Raw genomic sequence first — 24,167 nt, 5'->3', positions numbered from 1 at the left:
TACGAAAACAACAATATCACCTTTATTTGTCCTGATTGATTTGTAATTTGGCAGAACAACAGGAATGTAATGACTGTAATGATCCATGTCATGAACATCTTTAGGTGAATGAGGTCTACATTCCTTGGATGGCTGTGGCTTGTGGGTAACATCCCATGTCAATGATGCCACCCTGTATTTGTCTGTCACGGCAGGTTATCATTTTATGCACATTTTGTGTATGTTTAGCTAGCCTATAACTTCACATAACATGTAGCTATTATGTTGGGTTAATATCTGGTATAATATCCTCTTACTGTCTGTCATCTCTCTAATAACTTAAAACGAAATCTCTGGGATTAACAGACAACAGTATGGTGGTGATTTCATGGATAGTGCTGTATCAAGCGCATTTACAGAATGGTAACAGACATGTCCCTCAACTGCCAGGGCAGTGACACTGACAATAGCAGACATTACTTTCTGAAACAAGTAATTTACTCTGAATGAGCACATCACTTGACGCTATTCAATGTGAAATTGAAGTACTCCAGCTAATACATAATGTACAAATCTGCCATTATGTAAAACGATGTGGGATTATCAAAATAGAGATGAATGACCAATAGCATTTCCATAATGCCTTCCTAAGTATATAAGCAGCCATTTACTGTACATCAACATTTCATGCATAAATAGCCTCCACAATTATGGTTCTTTAGTTGTTAGATTTTCATCTTTATTGTTCTAGTTTTTGACAATTTGCTAGCGAACATGTGACATCATTGATCAACAAAACATATCAATACTTACAGTGAGAAGATGTGTTTAGAAAAAAAACATTTTGACTTAATATTTTATGGTGGTTTATTCATGTTTACAACAGTCTAAAAACATTAACACAGAAAGAGATTAGAACACATTACTTAATGAATCCACATTGGGGGGCAGTTTTTAGGGCAATTATTTCAAATGTGTTCTTGGGTGCACTTTGAAATATCTATTGACAAAACTACAAATAAAATGGCAATTGATATAAAACTAAGTATTTTTTATCCTGGAATGAGAGATCATAGAGATTAACATTTGACAAGGATGGAATGTCTTCCTTTTTTTTGACAATATAAAATCTCACTAGTAGAGGACAAGCAAAACATTTACATTGATAATGGAATGGTAAGCAAGAACTGCACTCATTGATGATTGAATTATTGCTTTTGAGTATTTTTTCATCTATATGGATTGCATCGCTCTCACCATGGTGAATTGTGGCGTAAACATGTGATTATTCCATTTGGGGGGAATCAAAGCTCCTCGCTGAACGAATCCCATGCAGATCTAATCCTCTTTGTGTGTCGTCACACGTTTCCCGCCTTTTTTTCTGGTGAATGATAACAGAAAAGATTGAATATATTAAAATATATATTTAAATCATAACATTCATAGAAAACGTTTTAATTAGTAGCAGACATGGTGCTGACAGATAGTCTTAGGACTTTGTGAAGTGTTAGTATTACTCAGACTATTGGACACAGATTCACAGCATATTCTACTTACTCCATAGGATAAATCACAATATTGTAGACATGGTCCCTGACTGAAAACTGTGAATAAAACATGTGAGGTAAAAACTACTTTCATCGATAAACTGGTACCCCAGGGAAAAAGGTGCTTAATCTTGTTCCTAGACATCCCAGGTGACATTTTGATTTGACTACTAATCCTTTGACTAAACATTATTGATGTCAGTTGTCCCGCTTTCCCTACAATAATGAAGAGGCCCTGTTATACACAGTGACCTTTCTATTGTGTGCTGTGACATGGATCCCTATGAGTAATCCTTAAGTTCAGTGGTTCTTTCCCTGACTATTTACATGTTTCATGTTACCTACTGCAGCGTTGAGTGTCCTTAAAGGGATTTCGCCGTGTCGCATCAAAGGAGGTGAATGGATTTCAATATCACATAACTACACTACGCTTCCACTTAAAGCTTCACCCAGCACCATAACGGGGGGAACCCTGCTCAATCAGTAAAAGCTCAATGACGAAAGCTGGGGTAATTCCCGTTATTGGCAGAATGAGAACACTTTAGACCATTGTCCAGGAAGTTCTTCTCATTTTCTAACTGTTCAGTGGCCGCTGACATAACTGTCTGTATGATGGATGCAGCAGCCTCATAGAACATCCTCTTCCGCGCTTCCTCTTGGTCATGTGGCTCAGCATTGGCCTCCCCTGACTCAGAATGGGACCCTCCATTTTGAGGAGGCCCCTCCCCCCCGGCCTCTAACTCAAAGCTAGTCCCTAGTTCTAATTTGGCCTGTGTCATCATGTTAGCTCCATTTTGCTGGAGATCATCATCACCACAGTCTATTTCTTCTGCAAACTCACCGCTTTGGACAACTGCATTTCCTGTGCCGAGGTTCAGGATCTTGGCGTCCTTCGATGAGTTGGTGTTTTCTTGTTTGGCCTCATCTGTTGGTCCATCCTTCTTCGGGGTCGTTTCATGATTGTGTGTGGCGTCTTCTTCGGGCGTGCCGTTAGAGCACCCATTCTCACCATTGGTTTTCACCTCTGCCGCAGGCTCTGCGGGCTCAGCTGAGTTGGCCTTCTCGGGCTCAGGACCAGACGGTGTGCTCGTTGCGGGCTCCTTTGCCTCTCCGTCGGTGGCTGTGTGCTCATTGGCCACCTGAGCCTCTCCTTTATCGTTGCTCTCGCCCTGGACAGTGTCAGCTTCTCCCTGCTGGCTGTCAGACGTGCCAGCTGGGGCAGCCGCGCCCTCTGTGTCCTTCGCATCCCCGTCTGCCGCCTCCTCCCCCTCCTTCGGAGCTCCGTCTCCCTGGTCCACGCTGGTGCTCTTCCCCTTTCGCATGATGAAGTTTTTCAGCGAAACAGCGCGGTTAAAGTGTGTTCGCTTGGCCTTGGCCGACTTGGCCTGCTCTTTGCCAGCCTCTTCCGTCTGCTCGGCCGGTTCAGATGTGGCAGCACCTTCCTCCTCCCCGCTGGCAGCCACCGTGTCTGCTGACCGCTTGGACTTGGGGATAACACGTTTCTTGAAGGAGGTCCAGATGTCATCTGCGTGTTGGTTCATTGATTTGTGTGGGGCGGCGGTGGCTCCTTTTTCCTCCTCTCTGTCTGTGTTGGTTTTCTCCTGTGTTTCGCCGTCTACCTGTGCCTTGGCTTCGTCTGTTTCAAGCACAGCTGCTTCATCGTTCTCTGTGGCATTTTCCTCCCCTTCCGCCTTCTCACTCTTAGCGGCTTTGCTGATGCCTACGACTGATGGGTCTCTCTTCAGCCCCTGGAATGTCCATGACCTTTTCAGTTTCCACCGTTTCTGGCCACTGGATTCTGAAGCCTTGGAGTCCAGTGTACTTGTGTCACCAGGAGTGCCCCCAGATGCACCCTCACTGCCCTCGGCCTCCTTTGACTCTTCCGTGCTCTTCTTGTGACTCTTCTGGGCCATAAGCTTCTTAAAGGAATGCCAGCGTTTCATGTGTTTGGTCGTTGCATTGGAGGCAAGCTTCTCTGACTCTTCTGTTGCCGGGGCATCTTCCAGTTGGTCCACTGTGGCATTGAGGGCCTCAGGGTCCTCCAACCTGTCCAAGGATTTGGATCGGACCTTCAGCTGGTTCTCCGGAGCTTTCTCAATGGCCTGGTCCTCAGCCGCTGCCTCTGTGCCATTGGCTGCCGGCTCCTCTGCTTGGTCAGATGACTTTTTCTGCTCTGTGTTTCCCTCTCCATTAGCCTCCAAAGCCTCTGTGCTCTGCTCCTTCTTCTTCTTCCCTCCCATGACTTTTCCCAGCCCACTCTTATTCAGGAAGGAAGAGAAAATATTCTCAGAGGCCTGTTTAGCTTTGCCATCGGCCGGGTGCTCTGTGCTCTGTGTGGTCTCTCCGGCAGGTTGTACCTCATCGGGTGGAGACGTGACAGCCTCTGTGACAGTCTCTGTGACAGTCTCTGAGTTTGTGGGCTCCACCTCTGTTTTAGTCTTGGTGGTGGTGGTGCCATCTTCCTGTACAGGCGCTGAACAGGCATCTGTCGCCGCCATATCCGCAAAAAGGTGTCTGTGTCGTTATATCCTGTTTTTCTTCAGTAGTTCAGGTTAGTTCCTTTTGTGATTGAATGGACTGAGTTCATTGATCACCAGCAGACACGTATGGCAGTATTCCCATCCAACTTCCCTTCGGAGAGGAGGGCCTCTGCATCATATTCTGTAGTGAGAATGAGGGCCACGAACCTGGTGGGAATTAAATGAAAAGGGATTAAATGTATAAATCAACAACACAGACAGTCCATTACTTAGTCTAGGATACTCCAGACAGAGCTGATGGAATACACAGTGCATCTCTACAACAGCAAAGGCCTGCTCAAAGGGTTTGAAAGCCAATGCATCCAAGCACAAACCAACATAATGTAACGTGACAAATGCTATGTGAGAGGTGATGGCCATTTTGAAGAATGGGGAAATGACATGTATGGCCCGGAGCAGTCAGAGGGAAATAAACACAAGGTATAACATGCTCCAGATAATCTAATGTTGCCACAAGGGTCTGACTCCTGTCACCAAGATGCTAGAGAGCATTGCTGTTTAGAAAAGTGGATCCGTGGTTTTGTTTAGTATTCAGCACCATTTGAAGAGTTTATGTCTGGGCTTTAGTATCCAGGAAAAACAAGCTGACATCCTAGATAGTAAGCTTGAACAATAACATGCAATGACAGCAGAGGCGAGTGAAAAATATCAAATCTAACAATGACAAAGAAAAAGAGCTTGGAAAACTTTTATTTTATGAAAATCTACATAAGGCGTAACTAATTTTAATATTTCTAGGCCTTAAGACATAAAAAGCCACCTTGATAATGTTTATCAGGGAAATTGTTGCATAATTGCATCTTACAGACCCATGGGGCGGCGCACAATTGGCCCAACGTCGTCCAGGGTAGGGGAGGGAATGGCCGGCAGGGATGTAGCTCAGTTGGTAGAGCATGGTGTTTGCAACGTCAGGGTTGTGGGTTTGATTCCCACGGGGGGCCAGTATGAAAAAATTTAATCAATTTAAAAAATAATGTATGCACTTACGTCGCTCTGGATAAGAGCGTCTGCTAAATGACGTATATGTAAATGTTACATCATTAAAGGTTAGAAACTGGGCCCGTGTAGCTCAGTTGGTAGAGCATGGTGCTTGCAACGCCAGGGTTGTGGGTTCGTTTCCCACGGGGGCCAGTATGAAAAAGTATGCACTCACTAACTGTACGTCGCTCTGGATAAGAGCGTCTGCTAAATGACTAAAATGTAAACTAACAAATGCCCTATTTTCTCTGGCTATGATTTTCTATAGACTTGATTCCCCCTCCCCCTCCCTCACCCACAGACAACCCCTTTATCTCCCATCATGTGCTGTAGAGCACTGACCTTGTTTTCCAGTCAGCAGTGGGTTATTTTGTAATGTAGCTATGTCACCCATGGTTATACTATTTTTATAGATTAATACCTATTTTATATTCATTAAATCATCCAGTTGAGAATTTGAAATAATCTATTTTGTCTCCAATCTAAAACACGAGAGGGGCACCTTCTGATGTAAACTAGTCACATACTTTGGAATATTCGATTAATCAAACGGACCCTGTGACTGCATGTGACGTAAAATGAGTACAGTAACATACATTATAATACAATTTTCTTGTATTTTGAGAGGAGCACGATGCCAACAACACATTTTAATCTGATTTCCCTGTTAAGATACTACTGCGTGAAAAGGAGCGTATGTGGAGGGAGTGGAGACCATGCTTGCATGTCCTGCCACAAGGACAATCGCGCTCTTTAGCGTTTTTGTCCCGTTTTCATCTGAGCACTCTTCCCCCTTTGTTACGTTAAACCAGCAGTGAGCGCTAGAGGGTTTAGAAGCCCCTGCGATTGAGTTTAGCTGTGCGCTCCAGAAACATAACATAATTCTAATGAGGGAGGGGGGCACCAGTGTGTCGTTAACAACATTAGCGTGAGCAACAATAGTGGCATCGGCGGTTCGCATTCAAAATAAAAGTCCCCCATTGAAACTGATGCAAACGGATAAAACATTTGTGGAATCATGCCACAATTGGACTAGATAATGCAAAAAAAAAACATCCAATGTTGTATAAAGTCAACAAAAGACTATTATTATTTGACCCCCCCTCATTGAAATTGCACTGCATAGCCTACTTATATCAGTGGTGTAAAGTACTTAAGTAAAACAATATTTGAAGTACTACTTAAGTCATTTTTGGGGTATTTATACTTTACTTTACTATTTATGGAATTTTACTCAAGTGTGACATCTGAGTACTTTTTCCACCACTGCTATTTCAGTGGAGGCTCCTCAGAGGAGGAAGGGGAGGACCATCCTCCTCAGTGAATTTCATAAAAATAAAAATAGTGAAACATTACAAAAGTTATCCTTTTTAGATAAAACTATACTAAATATATTCACGTCACCAAATAATTGATTAAAACACAGTTTTACAATAAAGGTCTACAGTAGCCTCAGCAGCACTCTGTAGGGTAGCACCATGGTGTAGCCGGAGGACAGCTAGCTTCTGTCCTCTGGGTACATTGACTTTAATACAAAACCTAGGAGGCTCATGGTTCTCACCCCCTTCCATAGACTTACACAGTAATTATGACAACTTCCAGAGGACGTCTTCCAACCTATCAGAGCTCTTGCAGCATGAACTGACACGTTGTCCACCCAATCAAAAGATCAGAGAATGAATCTAGTACTGAAAGTCTAAGCTACAGCTAGCTAGCACTGCAGTGAATAAAATGTGGTGAGTAGTTGACTCAGAGAAAGATATTAACTGAATTGTTTTTAACAAATTAATTTCTTCCAAAATTAAAGAGAAGCCAGAGAGAGAGAGAGAAAGCTACATTTGGTTGTATTTTTTTAAACTTTCACTTAGCTAGTGAATACAGCTAGCTAGTTAAGCCTACTCAAATACCCGGCTCAAACAGAGAGGGATGCTGTTAGCTAGCTGGCTATGGCTATCCAACACTGGAACTCTTCCAAGTCAAGGTAAGCTTTTGGTTTTATTACTTTATTGCCACCGGGGCCCACCGGTGTAACTGCTAAACTGCTTTCTGACTGTACACTGTACTGCATGATTGTAGCAGGTTTACAAATGCGTTAGTTCTAGTACCTATATTGACTACATATTAGCTAATATTGTGACAATGATGTAAGCTGTGTGTAGCGGTTAGCTGTAATCATATGAAGGTTAGGCTTGGAAAGGTTTTTTCGCCTGGTCACAGACAGCTGATGTGTTGTGCACTGAATTCTACAATACAAGTGAAGGGAAAAGGTGAGAGGAGGAAAGTGTGTAGATAGTTGTGATAAGGAATTATATATACAATGAGCAAAGTGATCATGATATTTTTATGTCGCTGCTATGAAAGTGATCTGTGTTTGCGTGTGATCAGGGGTGTATTCATTCTGCCGATTCTGTTGAAAAACATTTCTTAAACGGAAGCAAATGGAAGGAAACTTGGATAAACATATCTGAATTTATCCAATAGAAACTCTCATTTGCAACTGTTACACTATTGATTACACCCTAGATCAGCTAGATGTGCACCTACATTGTAAACTTTAATTCATAGGCTAGGTTGTAGCAACCTCATGATGGGTACTGGGAAAAGTCAATTTTCATGTAGTAGCCTAAACCTATTGATGTTACATTGAGCTGGGTGAATGGAATATGAATGACATTCTACCAATATGCTGTAATAGAAAGAAGCCCATGCTCCCACCCCAAAAAAATAATCCTCCCTCATCTTAAATGGCACCGACCGCCACTGTGATACTTATATATACACACCTTACTGTACAACATTTGGATTGTGCACCCATTAAATGGGGTAACGGCCTACTCAGTGACACCCACAGAACATAACTATGTAGAGTTCACACAAATATTAGCTCCAATGTGAATAAGTTTCAATGGGGGACTTTTATTTTGAAGGCTAATCGCCGATTCCACTATTGTTGCTCACGCGAATGTTGTTCACGACACACTGGTGAAAAAGCCAATGCAAATGCTCGAGACAGCAGGTGCCCGTCCTTTTCAAACGCTCATTTGCATTGCTAATGCGTTTCACAAAGCCACCAGCCCCATTTTGTGTAGGCTAGCCTAAAATAAGCTTATACCGAAATGTTTTTACTGATATTTTCTTCTCGGAATTGTTGGCCTATATAGCCTATGTAAGGGATTTCAACCTATTAATTAAACCACAACAACATAAATGGTTTCCAAGTTGCTACCAAGACTCATTCCGAACAATAGATGGGCTGGCCTATTGAGAAAGCTGGGCCGCGTTATAACGCGTAAATGCATCATCATAGGCAAAAGTAATGTCGAGAAAAAAATGCTTTATAGCCATCTTTTCGATGAATGAAGCAATATTACATTCAGAGAATTCTTGAAGCAACACAGACGTGATTAGTAGAATATCAAATCCTCAGAGGAAAACAACTCAAGCGCCAAATTCCCAACAAATGCAGCGCTTGTCTATTGTAGTGAAGCTCATAGACTAGACTACACATTCTCGAAACCTCTATCCCAAGCGCCAGTCTTCTCTTAAAATGTTTTTCCCTCTCGTGAGAGATTACATTCGTATGATGGAAATGTGGTCCTACTTGGCCCCGTTTAAATTCACACTTGAATGCGTTTAATTATAATGTGTGAGGGGGCAGTCTGGCTTATAATGTGTGAGGGGGCCGTCTGGCGAATGGCGTGGAAGTTGATTGAATGAGGAGCCTCAGGGACTCAGGCAACAAATTACATGGTTTTGGAGCGCACAATTGTCTTCACAAACAAATGGTTATCGAACCAAAGCAATGCCAGAAAGAGACAAACATTTCATTTATGTAGGCTATCCTATGTACCCAGAGTTGAGATGCGTCGAGCGAGCACGCATCACCCATTAACAGCCTGTTCACAGTCCCTCAACGTTGAGATCCTCCAACAAAAACCAAACTGAGCTCCCCATCCGCTCTTCATCGACAATAGCCATATTGTATGACTATAAAGGTTAATTAAATGGTAAATGGAAATCACAGAAGTTAATCATTATATGCATTTAATACTGCATTTAACAAACACTATAATAGGCTACAAGAAAAAAACGAATAATATCTCCAAACCTTGTTTCGTGTGTCTAAATCCGTTTCTGTGTGCGGGAGAAATGTAATAAACTGCTCCAGACGGCAAAAGACACTAAAAACTAAATCCCCGCTCGCATCCTCATGCCTTGAAGCAGCCAACCCAGTGTGGAGAATTGCGCCGGGACGTGAGGGTCGCGTTGGTATTAACAGCCGCGCAGCTGCGGCTCCGCAAATACACACCATCTATCTCACTCCGTTGCCCTTAGCAACCATGGATCTCACCCCACCCCCACCACTAAGAGGGTTAGAGTACGGATCGGAATTGTTTCAGTCAGTAATTTGCCCAGTCAGAGCTCAGAGCCACTTGCATTTGATTTGCGTAAAACGGTGTGATTTAAAGCTCAAAGGGACAGGTTACCCTCCCATGTGCTCCCATTCACATCATTTTGGTGTGCAGCGAACCGTTGCTTTGAATCGTCCTCTTGAACTCGTGACTTGGCAACAATGAACCTTCAAGCACATGAAGATGAATTGACACCAGGAGTGGGTGAACTGTACATTGAAATGTCAATGTATTTAATCTAACACAATGTCCACCACCAATGAAATACACAGAGGAAAAGCCCTTTCATTACAGCATCTTTGTTTTCTCTTCTTCTGGAAACCATCTCTTGATGCCACACTATGTGACAGCCTTCGCTTCACCAAGCAGCATTATTCAGTGAGTCAGCCATGTTGGAGAGCCGATTGGCCATGTGCTTGCCATACAGTGAGACTGCAAAACAGAAGACAAATGAAGGTGTATGGAGAGAAATAGCCTATCACAAAAATTCCATCAGTGGGCCTGGGGCGCCAGAGCAGATGAAGGATGCAGCGGAACATTGTGCTGTGTGCTCAGGCAGTCTGTATGGATGCCAGCATCATATTTGTCCGTGCCTCTCAGTTTTAATATTGGACAAAATGTGTCCCCTGGATAGAGTAAATTGTGTGCTGCACTGGAAAAGCATTGCTGCGTGATTAATATTTCATAAGACAGTGCATCTGCGAGGACTTGGTCTCTTTTGGTCCCTGAGCCTTAATTTCCTTGTGGAGGATGCCAGCGTGTCTGTCTGAGCAGGTTAGGCTACACTGCTGGCTTTGAGTCAGCTAGGCATCCGTTTTATGGTTAAGGGCACAGGAGGCCACAGTGCAGCTGTGTCATGTATGGCTCTGTGTGAAATCATCTCCTTATATGGAGGGGGAGGGTGTTGCATGGTGCATCAAGGGGTTTAAGAAAGGTGCATACATTAGTTGAAGCGGGAATTCAGAATGTCACCAAAGTTCTGCTCAATAAATCATTTGGTGGCATAGCTTGGGAGGGTGGATGGATGGTTCCTCTGTTGTAGTAGGTGGATTTTCTACACTCTAGTCTACCCAGACCATCTATGCTTCCTCAACAACAACATTACATTTACATTGGGCTCTCCCCAGTAACCCTAAGTTAGCTGTTCTTTTGGGGGTGGCCAATTAGCCCCAGAGTGGGGTGTTTGTCTTTTGTGTGGGATCACCAGCTAGAACGGCTGGCCAGTTTAGGCAGGCTGGAGCGAACGTGCCTGAAATATTTCATAATTCGTTCCCCTCCACCACTGGCTGATCCAACCAGAGAATATATTATTTTCACCCGCTATCTGAGTGAGTGAAGCCCAATGTCATTTGGATGTCACAGACAGGCGGAGGGAAAGCTGTCTGTGCCTGGAGAGGCTCTCGCCCCCTCTGGTGACGTGTGTGTAGGATAATGATATATTTGCCATTCAAGGGCTTGATCATAAATAACACCCATTCAGATGCACCATTACATTTCAGTCATTTATCAGACACTCTTATCCAGAATGACTTACAGGAGCAATTAGGGTTTAGTGCCTTGCTCAAGGGCACACAGACAGATTTTTCACCTAGTTGGCTCAGGGATTCGAACCATCAACCTTTCGGTTACTGGCCCAACGCTATTAACAGCTAGGCTACCTGCCACCATCACAGACAGTACGAATGAAGTGCCAACCTACAAGGGATGGGAGCTTTGAACAGTGTCATCTTAATGACTTTAGTTTTTGGCATTCTGTACTGGATGTCTGTCTGCTCTCAGACCCAGACATCCTTCAGCCAGCAGGCAGCAGAGTCCCTCTACAGGGACTGAAACATAAAATCGAATGTACCCCAAGCGGTGGAGGGATTTTAGTGTGAACACATTTAAGTGAAGCTGCGAGGGCGTTGTGAATGGCATAGGCAGAGCTCACAAGGTGTTTGTCTCTGCCTCCCTAACGCCTGGCAACAGCGTGTGTGTGTGTGTATTTGAGCGTGCACGCCTGCTGTGTGTGTGTCAATGAGTGTGTGTGAGTGAGCGTGTGTATGGGTGCATCTGTATGTGTGTGTAGAGGGGGGGGGGTTGGATGCCTCAGCTCTGACACGCTCAGCTGAAGGACGTGTCAGGCTCACGACACTACCTGTCAACTCCATTTCCTGCTCTCTTGTCCAGGGCGACAGGGTCTTATTTTAAGAAGCCGGTTTCTGCAGCCTGATGACCAGCACGTGCTCTGACACGCAGCCGTAAACACACAGGCTCGGAGGCGCTGGCAACCAATCAAATTGCATCTGCAGCCACTTCATTTACTGCAAATAGATTTACAATAGGCCGACATCATTGTCTATAAATATGTGGGGTTACAGATGGATTAAGCCTTCCATTTAATCAATGTGGACTGCAGAATCAATGACGAAGAATAGAAAGACCATGGAGGAGGAGTCAGGGTTAAAGAGAGAGCGAGGGTGGTGGGGGGGGTACTTTTCAATGCCTGTGCTTTGATGCATGCCTCGGCCAGCCCCCAAATATTTCTCACAAGACATCCATTCAGACGAATTAAAACAGAGTGGAGGCGATAGGGAGGGGGAACTCATCTGGGCTTACAGTCATTGTCAACTGAAGTAGCCTATGCCCTGGAATTATAGAGTGCTCAAAATCTTATCCATCTGACTCAGGAGAGAGCAAGGCACTGCAAAGATATATATGTATTTTAATCTGGCCGATTTGAGACATCCATTAGCATTTAGACCGAAAATGTTGGGGTTTTGATGTGCGCAGTCTCTCATTCTCTCTTTTTGGGTCCATTTAGGTAATGGCACTTTCCACGGGACATTAATCTGTGTAATTAGGTTTGAGCCACACTCTCCTCCGAAACAGATCGTGACAGGTCAGGCTACCTCGCTCTTTTTTTTGCACTTTCTGCCCTGGAGGAAAATAGGTGGAATGCATTATATTTCTCCCGTCTACTTTCTTTCTTATTATCTGAATTCAGTGCTCGTCAAGAGCAGGGAGGAAGCAATGGAGTACATGACTGTTTGACAATGGTGACTCTGATGGACTCGCTGATGTACTGTGATTCACTGATGAGGCAAATATGGAACACGCCTCTGGTTAGCTATCCAAATGAGGGAGGTGGTTTGCTTCCTGTGTGTTGTCAGACCATCCCAATCAACCTTCCTGTAACCAAACAAACCAACGATTGGGTAAACCATAGACTAGCAGACCCATACCTAAACCAACTGCCACTTCAAAGTTCATCCGCCCCAAAATGGATGCCATGACTGTGTCTTCACATGTCCATCCATCACCACCTGTAGGTGATTTATGGGCACTTTCCCCTCATCTGTGTTCAGAATGCATTTAGATACTTCATCTGGATGCCCAGAGAACGGTCCACACACAGCACAGCACGTTGACCTTTCTAGATGTGCTGATTAGTTCATATGTTGCTCATGGCGGAGGCCACGTCGACGCTAACGCCGCTGCTCATGCATGGGAGACCTTTGAGTCGCAGCTGTCGTAGCCACCCAATACTACAACACTCCTGTCCTGAAGTGATGCCTTCCCAGGGATTTCTCTATAATCTCTTTATGTGTGCACAACCTGTCAATCTCAATTACGGTTGTTGTTGTGCCAGCCTCCCATTGGGCCAATGGTGATCCATTCTGTCGATTAGCTGTATGCTATCTCATCATCTCCCCCCACCCGTGCTAGGCTGAGGGCAGAGATACGATGGGGACCGGCCATGGATTTCTCCATTGTGACAAAGGGGAGGGGATCTGTCACAGAAAATCTAGGGAACACCAAAGCTACACAACTGTGAAACACACCATTTTGTTTGTCAGTCCCTCTGCCAACCCTAGTGGATGTGAAAAACCTCTTTCCACAGATGGGGAAAATGTAAACACTGTTCTCTAAATCTCAGGAGGTAAACAAGTGCATATTCCTCCAACGCTGGGTATTTTCATTAGCTTAGCTGTAACGCACTGGGTGTAGTGCAGAAAGCAGGCTTAAGGAGTTACTCTCACTAAGTATCCTGACGACTAGCCAAGTGAGCCAGCATGACATCGGCATGACAACACTCTCTCACTACCCTCCATATCAGGTCACAGTCCTGATACTTAGGGAGATTTTCTGGATTAATACTATAAAAAGTGTACATGTAAATGTATATGACAAATACGCAAATATTAAATATGTGATATGAGAAAGTTATATGATACTTTTATAGCTGATAATTTATCATCCATACAATTCAAGGCAAGGTATGGAGTAAAGTAATGGATTACAATCAGGAAGCACAGGGGCTTCTGTGGTTTGGTTTGTGTTGTGATTCAATTAACTTGTTTTTCTTATTTACAGTGCTAACAACGCCTCCTTGTTAGAGCTCTGTTGGAATTTTGGCTACCTTGTTCAACAGAGCAGTAAGAGATTGGCTTCACAATAACAGACATATTTTTTGCTTCTCTTAAGTTGAAGTAGGATATGACTTCCGATAAAAACAATCTTTAAAGTGTTTGGTGATGCTATATGTGATTTATAGTGGGTAAACTTCAGGCAAGGCCCCTTTTGAGCGCAGAGACTCATAGTACTGTCTGTATCAACGCACTCTCTCTTTCTGCAAGATCGGTTGCTCCTTCTGGAGACCAAACCTTGATAGTCAGCCTGATCATAGCAGTCCTCCTGAGCTCAGTTAGCGATGGTAATTAATGTGAGTCAGGCTAGTTCATACCACACCATTTTATTGGCTCAGAGGCTGTGAAATGAACTGGTGGTGCTCTAGCAGGAATATTGCAAAACAAATCACTTTGCTGCAGAGAACCATATCCGCACACAGACAAAAAAAAACAGTTCCTTTCATCTCAGCTTTTACTAGATTTGCCTAAAAACATTGGCCAGTACTGTACATTTAGAGGAGGATTCTGGCATAAATCCAGAATACAGGAGAAAAAAGCAGACATTCTTCACACTGGTTCTTACAGTATGCACATCAGCGTGTCAGTGCCTCAGCTGGAAAGGTCTGTTTACTCAGAATGTCTCGGGGGACAAGTCTCATTTACTCAGCTGCCTGAGCAGACACCCGTTTCTCCCCTGGGCCCGCAATGCTTGTCCTTCAAGGGAAAATAGCAGCATTTATTTATTCTGTTTTTACAGTCATTTGGCCGGTGGCACCAGATACCAGGCAGTATATCAATGTCCAGAGTCCAATCTAGTCACCGTGCCCCTGTCTCTACGCAGGTCCCAAAATGTATTGTTAACAGTTGTGCCAAACACACACAAACAAGAAATTTGCTCTATATCTACTCCCCCTCTGTAAGTCATTGCGAAAACAGGACAAACAACCAAACAGCATAGATTGAATACACTACAATTTGCTGCATTAGCATGGGTGAACTGAGTGGCCCTGTTAGTCAAGGCCTATCAGACTATGGTCTCCTCTTTAGCCATCCTGAATCCCTGACCCTATGCATCAGAATCCAAGTTCACTGGCAAGCCATGGTGTTGAAAGGCCATCTGCAAATTCTTCCAACATTAAATTATTTGCGTACTAATTGAATTTGAAACATTCTTCGGTGCATTTTTTGCATGCGCCAGTACAAAACCCCCTTTCAGTTCACCCACTAGCCCAGATACTTACAGGCCATTGTGCTATGGTGAAATCAGTATCACACGACATACCATTCCACACACAAGAAAAATACCTCTGTTCTCACACTGTTCTTTTATTTCATGATGCATGTACAGCTCTGGAACGCCACATAAAAAACAGACATCCTCTCTACTGTATAAAAGGGGAAGATTAAAAATCATCCATTAATGCAAGAAGCTGAGGCATCTGATTTGTTACGCTTCGCAATATTTCCACACTGATACACACTGCCGGACAAGAACCAAAACTCTGTGCAAACACTCCCCCCCCCCCACACACACACACACACACAACTGCAAGCATAAGGCAGACATATTCCATTCATAATATTATGGAGTAGAATATTTTTTTTCATTCACTTCTCAGACTTTGACTGTCACGACTTCCACCAAGGCTGCCTCCCCTCCTTGTTCGGGCAGGTTTCGGCGTTCGTCGTCACCGGCTTACTAGTTGCTGCCGATCCATTTATCATCACTCCACATGTCTTGTCTAATTAATCACACACACCTGGTCCTTATCCCCAATTAGTCATTGTATAAGTGTTCCCTCTGCTTCCTTGTCTGTGTGGGTGATTGTTTGTTGTGTGTAGCTTGGTTGAGCTACCCTTACCTTGTTGTTGCCAGGGTAGTATTTTCCCCAGTGCCTGAGTGTTATTGTTGCATGTTTGCGCAACTGTTTATCGACGGAATAAACTCTTTGGATGCGTATTACTCTCCTGTGCCTGACTCCTATCACACACATCACATTGACATTACATTTGTGATGTTGTATAGATGAAATCCAGGATTCCATCCACTGTGTCAAAATATAAGCATTGACCATAAACTATTCCATATTCCATACAGTCTGTTTAGAGGCTTCCACTGTGTCTTCACTGGCCTCAGATGCATTGGCTTTTGGCTGATTGTTTTCCAGCTGGACCCCTTTGGCATCGCAGCAGATGTAAAATAGATTCATTGAGTATATACACTAACAACCCTCACACATGCAAACAAGATCACACACACACAGCAGCAGTACAAAATGACTTCTAAGTGCTTTAGCCAGGTCACCTATCCCATTGACCTACAAATGACTTACACATGGGGTATTTCCGCAAGTCTCCCTAGTAAATCCGAACTCGTGCATTCAGTATCATTCATTTGCAGAAACCCCATGTGAAATTGGGAGCTTGGGACAATAACGATCTATCTGCAAAAAGATCATTCTGAGATAATTGGCTTTAACGTTCTGAACCCTCATTGTTTTGAATGGTGTCAGCAATGTTTATCTTGTATTCTTTTGAACTTAACAACATGAATTGGGGTATTTAGAGTACTATATAGGTAGAGAACATTGAACAGAACAAGGCTATATCAATAACTCAATTTGGACAGAAATGCAGATAGAACCTTACAGTCCCAAGCTCTCGCAATAGAGTGCAGGATAAATCAAAAGCACTCTTTAGCTTTGACATAATAAATATGAATACACAGATCATTTGTACTCTTTGTCTCATCAAATGCCCAAAGAGAAATGCTCAAAGCATTTGCCGTTATTAAGTCTTCCATATATAGATTATAAATCACCACATAAATAAGTTACAAAACCATCATGACAAACCAATCAACAAAAGTGCTACCATGGCATAGTAAGATACATTATGAATGCCATTAGAGATTGTTATAAATTAGGCCTATTAAGTCATGAGCCACTTCTGCCAGCAGGCTGGTGGAGGGATTCAGATAATAAATACCAAGCCCACATTTTGATTGGGCCCAATAGTTCTTAATTTCTCCCTTTTTTCATACGGGCTCCTTGTTAATGCCTTCCGCAAGATTTGAAATGCAAAGGGAATTCTGGGACTGTCCCCCCTAAATCAGGTGTGTTCCGAGCTCATCAGGGCTGTGTTGTGCCACCTCTGATGTCCTTCTGGGACACTTTTGTCCCTCAGGTTGGCGGGGGCCCGTTGACGTAGCGCAGGGCCAGTTGGAAGGAGCGGGCCAGGGAGTTGGAGCGGTGGCACTCTGGTTCCATGAGGAGTGTTGTGGGCCAGACCAGCAGGGCTAGGAACACAGCCAGCAGGACAACCAGGAACACTGGGCTCCTCAGAGTCGCTAGTACCCACACGGCCACCAGGGGGCCACGAGCTGCACTGGGTTTGTCTGTTAGGGCACTCATTTGGACTACAGGAGGAGCTTAGAAATGGATAGAAGGAGCGTGGTAGAATTACAAAGTCTCAGCATTATTTAAGTCAGGGGTTGTTATTGACCTTGGGGACTGGGAGTGTGTGCTGTTTTTAATTTCAATATATCACATGGAGTGTTATTTGCTATCACCGTCTAATTGGTATTGATTGGAATATCAAATGTGAAATGTCACGACAGGTATTTGCGGTGTTGTCGTTATGCAAGTTAAGCGTATCGATGTATAATAAGTAAAAACTATGATAGTACAGTAAAAAATAAAATGTATGCACTCACTAACTGTAAGTCGTTCTGGATAAGAGCGTCTGCTAAATGACTAAAATGTAAATGTATAAATTGAACCAAAGCATTGAATATTAAAACATATAGGCTGCGTTTACACAGGCAGACCAATTCTCATATTTTGCCCAATTATTGGCAAAAGATCTGATTGGTTAAAAATACAAATAATTGGTCAAAAGATCAGCATTGGTCTGCCTGTTTAAAGGCAGCCATAGTTTCCACGTGAATAAGACTTTACTCACCGTTGCTCACTATGGACCACCTCCCATGAGGCATTGCAACGCGGCTCTTCCTCTGGAGACTGGCAGAGAAAGAGGAATCAACAGAGAGAGGGATTGTGTACAAACACACACAGCCAACCCGACAGAGGATGCATTCATATTGGCCTCTGCTCTTTAGGCCTATTCAACTTTTTACAAGGCAGCTGGCAAACACTTTTACTTCTAGTATGATCTGTGATCTGCATACAACCTGTCATCTTCAGTACATTGTTGTATGTTTTGAAGACACAACAGATGAATAAACTTGATCTTACAAGCTGCCATTAACAGTTATGGCAATGATAAATAATGTGATACTGTTACCTGTGCGTTTAATTGAAATCTACAAGCCATCCTATCAGACTTGAGCTGAAGGTCACATGACTGTGAGGAGCAGGGGGCCAAACACAGCTCCTGGGGGTGTGTCTGAACGGGGATGTCCCAGAGACTGTGGCTTCCCTCAGAGCGACCAGCACACTGTCACACATACACAAAGCAGTTTGGGTTACGTCACAGGTTGGACTCATTCTACATGACAGTGTCTCTATGCAACAAAGGCCAATTGTAAATCAAAAGAGACTTATAGATGCGGTCCAATGAGGTTGCCACACACACACACACACGGACAGAGACAGACCACACACACCCCCTCTCTCATGGGACCATCCCATCAGCCCCTCGTCCGCCCCTCTCTCTCCATCCCCTCACTGGGTTTTGACGAGCACTCGTGGCCTATGGTATGTCTTGTCTTTATGCGCTTGCCTGCAATTACGACAGACATTAAAAAGCCAGTTAACGCCAGGGCTCTCTGCCGTCTCTGTAAAGCTGCCAATTAAGCCTCGAGCACGGAGAAATTCAAAGAGACCCTTTGAAATGGAAATGGTTCCTCTGCAAGGTTTGAAGCTTTGCAGTGAAATCAGGCTTTCCATCAGCACAGCGATTCACTTTCTTATGGACGTGTCCCCCTCTGGCGAACAGGATACTTTAGTCAGGCTGGGCTTCAGACAGCTTAATTAAGAAGAAAAAAGCACCCTCCCCCAAAAAACAGAAGGGTAAATGTTCCTCAGCTGTTTCTGTTTTGGTGACACATAAAACGTAGCCTCTGCTACTCCGATGCATTTATAAATCACCATTTTATTGATTTGTTTATGAGCGAGACAAGCTATAAAATAGACACTTTGTAGTCGATGTGACACACCCAAAATAGGGGGAAATTAATTTAAAGCTGCATGCAATAACACAAAACACTGAGTGTTGTCGATTCACATGATTCTATGAATATTTACTTTTTCGTGATGCCACTTGCGGTAAATTCTCAATGCATTTTTGCATGAGCTTTTCACAGTAAAAGTGAGCCTTTTCCACGAAACAGGTCTGCATAGAACCAAACACTGTTGTGTGTATGTCTCACTCTATAGTACATGCTCCTCTCTGGACCAATAGTACTAAAGAGGAACACAAGCCAGTCAGTGCGGAACCTAATCAGTGCGGAAGGTCAGGAGTCTTGTGGAGGCTCCAGGGCACATTTCTCTGCCGTTCCAGAAACCTACACATGCTCATGTGATGCAGTATGCTGTTCAATGAAGGCTACTGTTGCTAGCAGCTCATTCCTCCAACTTTACTCGTTACAGACTGCAGCGGCTGTTCTTTTTTGGGTGTGGGCCAAGTCGAATGTCCTCAAAGGATCAGAGGGTTTCTGTCTAAGACAGTGTTTTCACCAATTAACTGAGACGATGATGAATTCTAATTTGGAAGAGATATTATGGGTCAGAGGGGACACTAGATCAGTCTGTTAAAAGGCAGAGGAGTTTTACTGGGTTTAAGGTGTACCTTCCGTGTACTGTCGGTCTGGACAGCCTTGGAGCAGGCTCTGTGCTGTTGGACCGAGGGGACGGTGTGTCCGTGCGTCTGTCCCAGCCAGGCGCTAATGCGAGCAGGGTCAAAGGTCACAGGCTCCAGGGAGGGTCCATCGGGCGTGTAGGTCGTCCAGTGGCTAGAGAGTAGAGGTTTGCCATCTCTGACACTGTGTCGTGGGAGGTGAGAACACCTCTGGGCCTGCATACTCAAACCTCCTCTCCGGCCTTTGGAAACACCAGCCACAAGAGAGGATAGATTGTGTAATTTTACCAGGAATGAACTAACACATTTCATTGAGATTTTCTGTTTTAATATGCAAAAACCCTGAGGAAGCTTTAATGTCTTTATATTGCTGGCTTAATCAGATGCTAAATCAGTCCTACACTACTGTATCTTTCACTATTAATTCCAATGGGTTTTGGTTTGGAGTTCAACAGCAGTGCAACACAATCAGTATGATATTAGTCACACCAGCAAAACAAAACTTCTCTCTACTAACACCGATGATAAATGGAAGTATTGGCTTTAGGCTTACCTAGAAACAGAGAGCTAAGATTGCTTTTTCTCACACGCACATTCTCCACCCCTCTCACACACACACATTCTCCACCCCTCTCACACACACATACACAATAACTCCTTGTTAATCAAATTGAAGAACAACATTGTGCCTCAACATAATTTCAATGGATCATTTGTTTCACTCTGACAAGCGCATGCACATACTTCAGTATACACTATTCAATGCATTATTCAAATTCCTTTGCCGGTTGACCACAAGTTTACATTCCTGATAATATAGCAAACACATGTTGACCTGCCTGTGCCTCTGAGAAGGGGAACAGTGGCCGAGCGAAGCGCCAGAATACAGATCAGTAGGAGGAGCTCGGTCTACTCACCATTTCCTCTGCTGCTCTGTTATTTATATCAGACTGAGAGCCTATGGAGCTGAGGTAACTCCGCCTCTTCACACCATCTCTGGCCAATGGCTTTTCTCGATCTGTTTGAATGACACAAGCACACCTCAAATCTGGTGCCAAGCCTCACCGACACACATCGAAAACAATGACAGTGTTAATCATTTAAAATGTTCTCATGGCATCACAATCGTTGAACAAGTGGATTATTCCATCAGCGTCATTAACCTTTCTTTTAATCCATAGTAAATTATTTCATTGCCTACCTGTGTTGGCGCTGAAATATGACAAGTCAACGTCGTCATGGGAGACGGGTTGGGGGGGTTCTGTTGGTCTGGGGCGCTTCTCAAAAACACCATCCTGCTCCAACAGGATCTCAGACGGACAGCCGGAGTCAGAGGCTTGAGTCAGTACACAGTCATCATCAAACACCTGGCAGATAGGGAGGAAAGGAGGAGGTATCAATGGAAGAGAAGGACTACAGGATGCTATAAACACACTAATGGTAGAGTTGTTCTCAGTTTGGCCTGGAACAGCTGATCAGAGCCAAAAGAGAAATGGGCATATTCCACAATCCAAAATCCCCTCTCCTTCCTTCACTAGCTTCCTTTAACCCATTTAGGCCTTTCAGAACAGTGGACAGAAGCTTAGAAGAAGAGTGAAGAAATTGTGCAGAAATGCAGGGCCTTAGAGTGGCTGGTGCAGTTAAAGATACAGGTTAAGCGGAGCCTACCAGTCTCATGCTGAGCAGGCTTGTGTGCAGACGGCCCACTCCCTCAAATACATGGGCACAGTCAAGCAGCAGCTCCTGCAGCCCCGCCTCAATGTCTTGGGCGTCGTCTGGCTCGCTCTTCTGGATCAGCGCCTCTCCAGGAGACCGTTCAGATGCCCCGCATGCTCCCCCACTGCCTCCTGGAAGCTCTGAGGCCACACACACACCACAGTCATTCAGGGAGGAGACATTTACTAGGGGAAGGGCCATAAGAATGGGTACTGGAATCAGGTAGAAGCATGTCAGGCAAGTCAGGGACAGTTAATGGGAATTACATATAAATTAACAGGTAAAGTAGATGCAAAATGATGTTAGGAACAAGTGAGGACCACTGATTGCGTGGTCAGATTACTTGGATGGTCAGTCCTGTCCAGTACAGTCCTAGGCCAGGTCCGTTACCTGCAGCTCCCGCATCTTGTCACAGGTGTCCCTTCCAGAGAGGTGTTCCACCTCGGTCAGCCTAAGGTCCATGTCAGCAAGCCACACAGCCATCTCCTCCCTCTGGCCCTCAAACTCCTCCCGCTGGGACACACAGTGCTAGGGGAGGGGCAGGAGGAGACAGGGTAGAGAGAGAGGGGGAGCGGAGAAAATAAAAAATGGTAGGCCAAGAGAGGTGGAGGTATAGCGATATAGATACAGAATAATAGTCTAGTCCTCCGAGCAATGCTGGCATCTGAATACATTTGGGAGAAGTTAGATGTAGCTCAAAAAAAGAAATGTACACTGCCTTAGTCATCTGTATGGAGGAGGGGGGTATCTTGTGTCTCTTACCTTGAGTCTGTGCCAGACACTCTCAATGGTTCCATGTAGGCGGTCCCAGCGCTGACCACAGTCCCTGGCCATGCCTCCCAGGCTTGACCGCATGGCCCGTGTAGCTCAGTTGGTACAAAAACTGGGGGTTTAGATAGAACAACGGAGAGATACTTGTTCTTCTATTATACAGGTGAACAAAACAGTTCTGTAATAACATCTCTATTAAATCTGTAATAACAATGACTGAGGACATAAACACCAACATGGGGCTTTAGATGGCCATTAGATGGTCTGATCTCTTTTACCTCAAACTTCTTGAGCTCCTCCTTGGCAGTGACAAAGAGCACATGGGCAGATCTGGGGGCGTCGGCAGACTTCTCAGCCAATCGGAGCCAGTTGCAGAGAGAGGAGTACTCCTTCATGAACTCATGCCATAGCACCCATTTTCTTTCCAACCTTTGCGAGATACACAAACAAACAAAGGCCAGACTGGTAAATGGAAAAGCACATCAATTAGGGTAGTATGGTTCACTGCTAGGAGAGACTGCAGTATCTGCTGTTTATCAATATAATCTACTATCCATTAATTAACTGTCCATGTTAATTAGGTCTTAATCCTTCAATCAGCAAATACACTTGAGAAAACCCCATTGGTGTCAGAAGAGAAAACAAATGTGTTGAGGAGTTGGGAAAGGGGCTTTACAGATACACACTCACTGGACACATCCATCCAGAGACGGGCTTCCATCTTGGATCAAGCAGGTTCCCAGTGGCAGACAGTCTTGGGGCTCCTCACTGATCTCTAGTAGAGGCAGAAAGTGGAACTCAGAAAGTCAGGGCTCAGTGTGCTCTAGGGTCAGGTCCAATCCCAAGGGGTTGTTCACAGACTGGGTAACGACTCGACATTCATCGACATTATGTCACTTCCTGTGGTGCAGGGACAACAGTGTCCATGACTACCGGCTGGGAGTGGCACCTCCACAGGCATCTTGGGCTCCACCTGTCACCTGGGTGGCTCCAACTGTTTGGGGTGGGAAAGTGTCACTGCATTACAACAATCTGAAATGAGGTGACAATTATAACACATATACTCAATGCAATTCATTTGGAAGCATTTTTCACAGTAACATGTAACAATGCCTATAATATGTTATCAGATGGAACCTACATGCTTTCAATGAGCTCAGTAAAGGTGCCATCTTTGAAAAAACTATCATCAAGGGTGGGATGTCTTTGAGTACACTCAGTGTTGGGTGAGCACCTCAGTTCACCCTGATGGGTTATTCATATAAGTAATTACAAATAGAGTTCTGAATGACTGCCCAAGAATTGAGTGAGACAGCGCAGATGGCGCGTAGCTGAATGCCTCTCCCAAAGTGAGGCAACTACCCGAATGGCCAAGCGGTTATTTTCTGGGCCATCTAATCGTTTTGTAGTAGCAATCCCTCTTATGAATTATGGTTCCACACTTCAGACCATTCTAAAGGGGGTTAGGAGCTGAAAACAGAGGACGTTTTCACATTACGGACTGTTGAATAGGAAATTAAAACAGTAGGGAGTAGTCTTTCGGTCCCATCGATGTTGACACTATCCATTACTGCCTGCCTTTAGAAAATCATACAACAAAAGCTGAGGGTGTGTAATTAAACCAGTCTGAAACATGCACTCATGTAGGCCCTGTCTGTTTAATCCTGGTTGTTTGTCTGTCATCTCTACAGTATAGTAAAGTTCAATAGTTTCTCTCTTTCTCGCACTTATTTAGTGATTGACAGCACACTGGGCAGCAGCCTGTCAGATAACGTTTCAGAGTGGGTGCAGGTTTCTGAGGCGATCAGATCTTTGATAGTGAATTATAAACTGAAAAGATCAGCAACAAGACTAATGCTTATCTAAATACCATTTAGAGCAGTGGTATTGAAAGTCGGGGTCGTGACCCCTAGTATGGTCGCGGGGGAACATTGGGATCGCCAAAAACTAAACAAAAACTTGAGTACAGATTATTGTATGGGACAATATACAAATGATTTTGAGAAAGATAAT

At 44.2% G+C, this 24,167-nt stretch overlaps 1 protein-coding gene and 1 pseudogene across 1 annotated transcript; both read right to left on the bottom strand.

The window, feature by feature from the left end:
- Positions 1–4: 4 nt before the first annotated feature.
- Positions 5–9,342, bottom strand: LOC121567431 (A-kinase anchor protein 12). Its single transcript, XM_041877467.2, has 3 exons — positions 9,153–9,342; positions 2,368–4,213; positions 5–1,360 (listed from the first exon to the last, which is right to left on the bottom strand). Exons 2-3 carry the CDS (start codon positions 4,022–4,024, stop codon positions 1,338–1,340), a joined length of 1,680 nt encoding a protein of 559 aa, XP_041733401.2. The 5' UTR covers positions 4,025–4,213; positions 9,153–9,342; the 3' UTR covers positions 5–1,337.
- A 6,316-nt stretch (positions 9,343–15,658) lies between these two features.
- LOC121568452 lies at positions 15,659–23,115 on the bottom strand (annotated as a pseudogene).
- Between the last annotated feature and the right edge of the window lie 1,052 nt (positions 23,116–24,167).

This window comes from Coregonus clupeaformis, chromosome 6 (genome assembly GCF_020615455.1).
Source record: "Coregonus clupeaformis isolate EN_2021a chromosome 6, ASM2061545v1, whole genome shotgun sequence".
NCBI lineage: Eukaryota > Metazoa > Chordata > Actinopteri > Salmoniformes > Salmonidae > Coregonus > Coregonus clupeaformis.
Note: the sequence above shows the minus strand (reverse complement) of the source record. Positions and strands in the feature narration are given on the sequence as shown.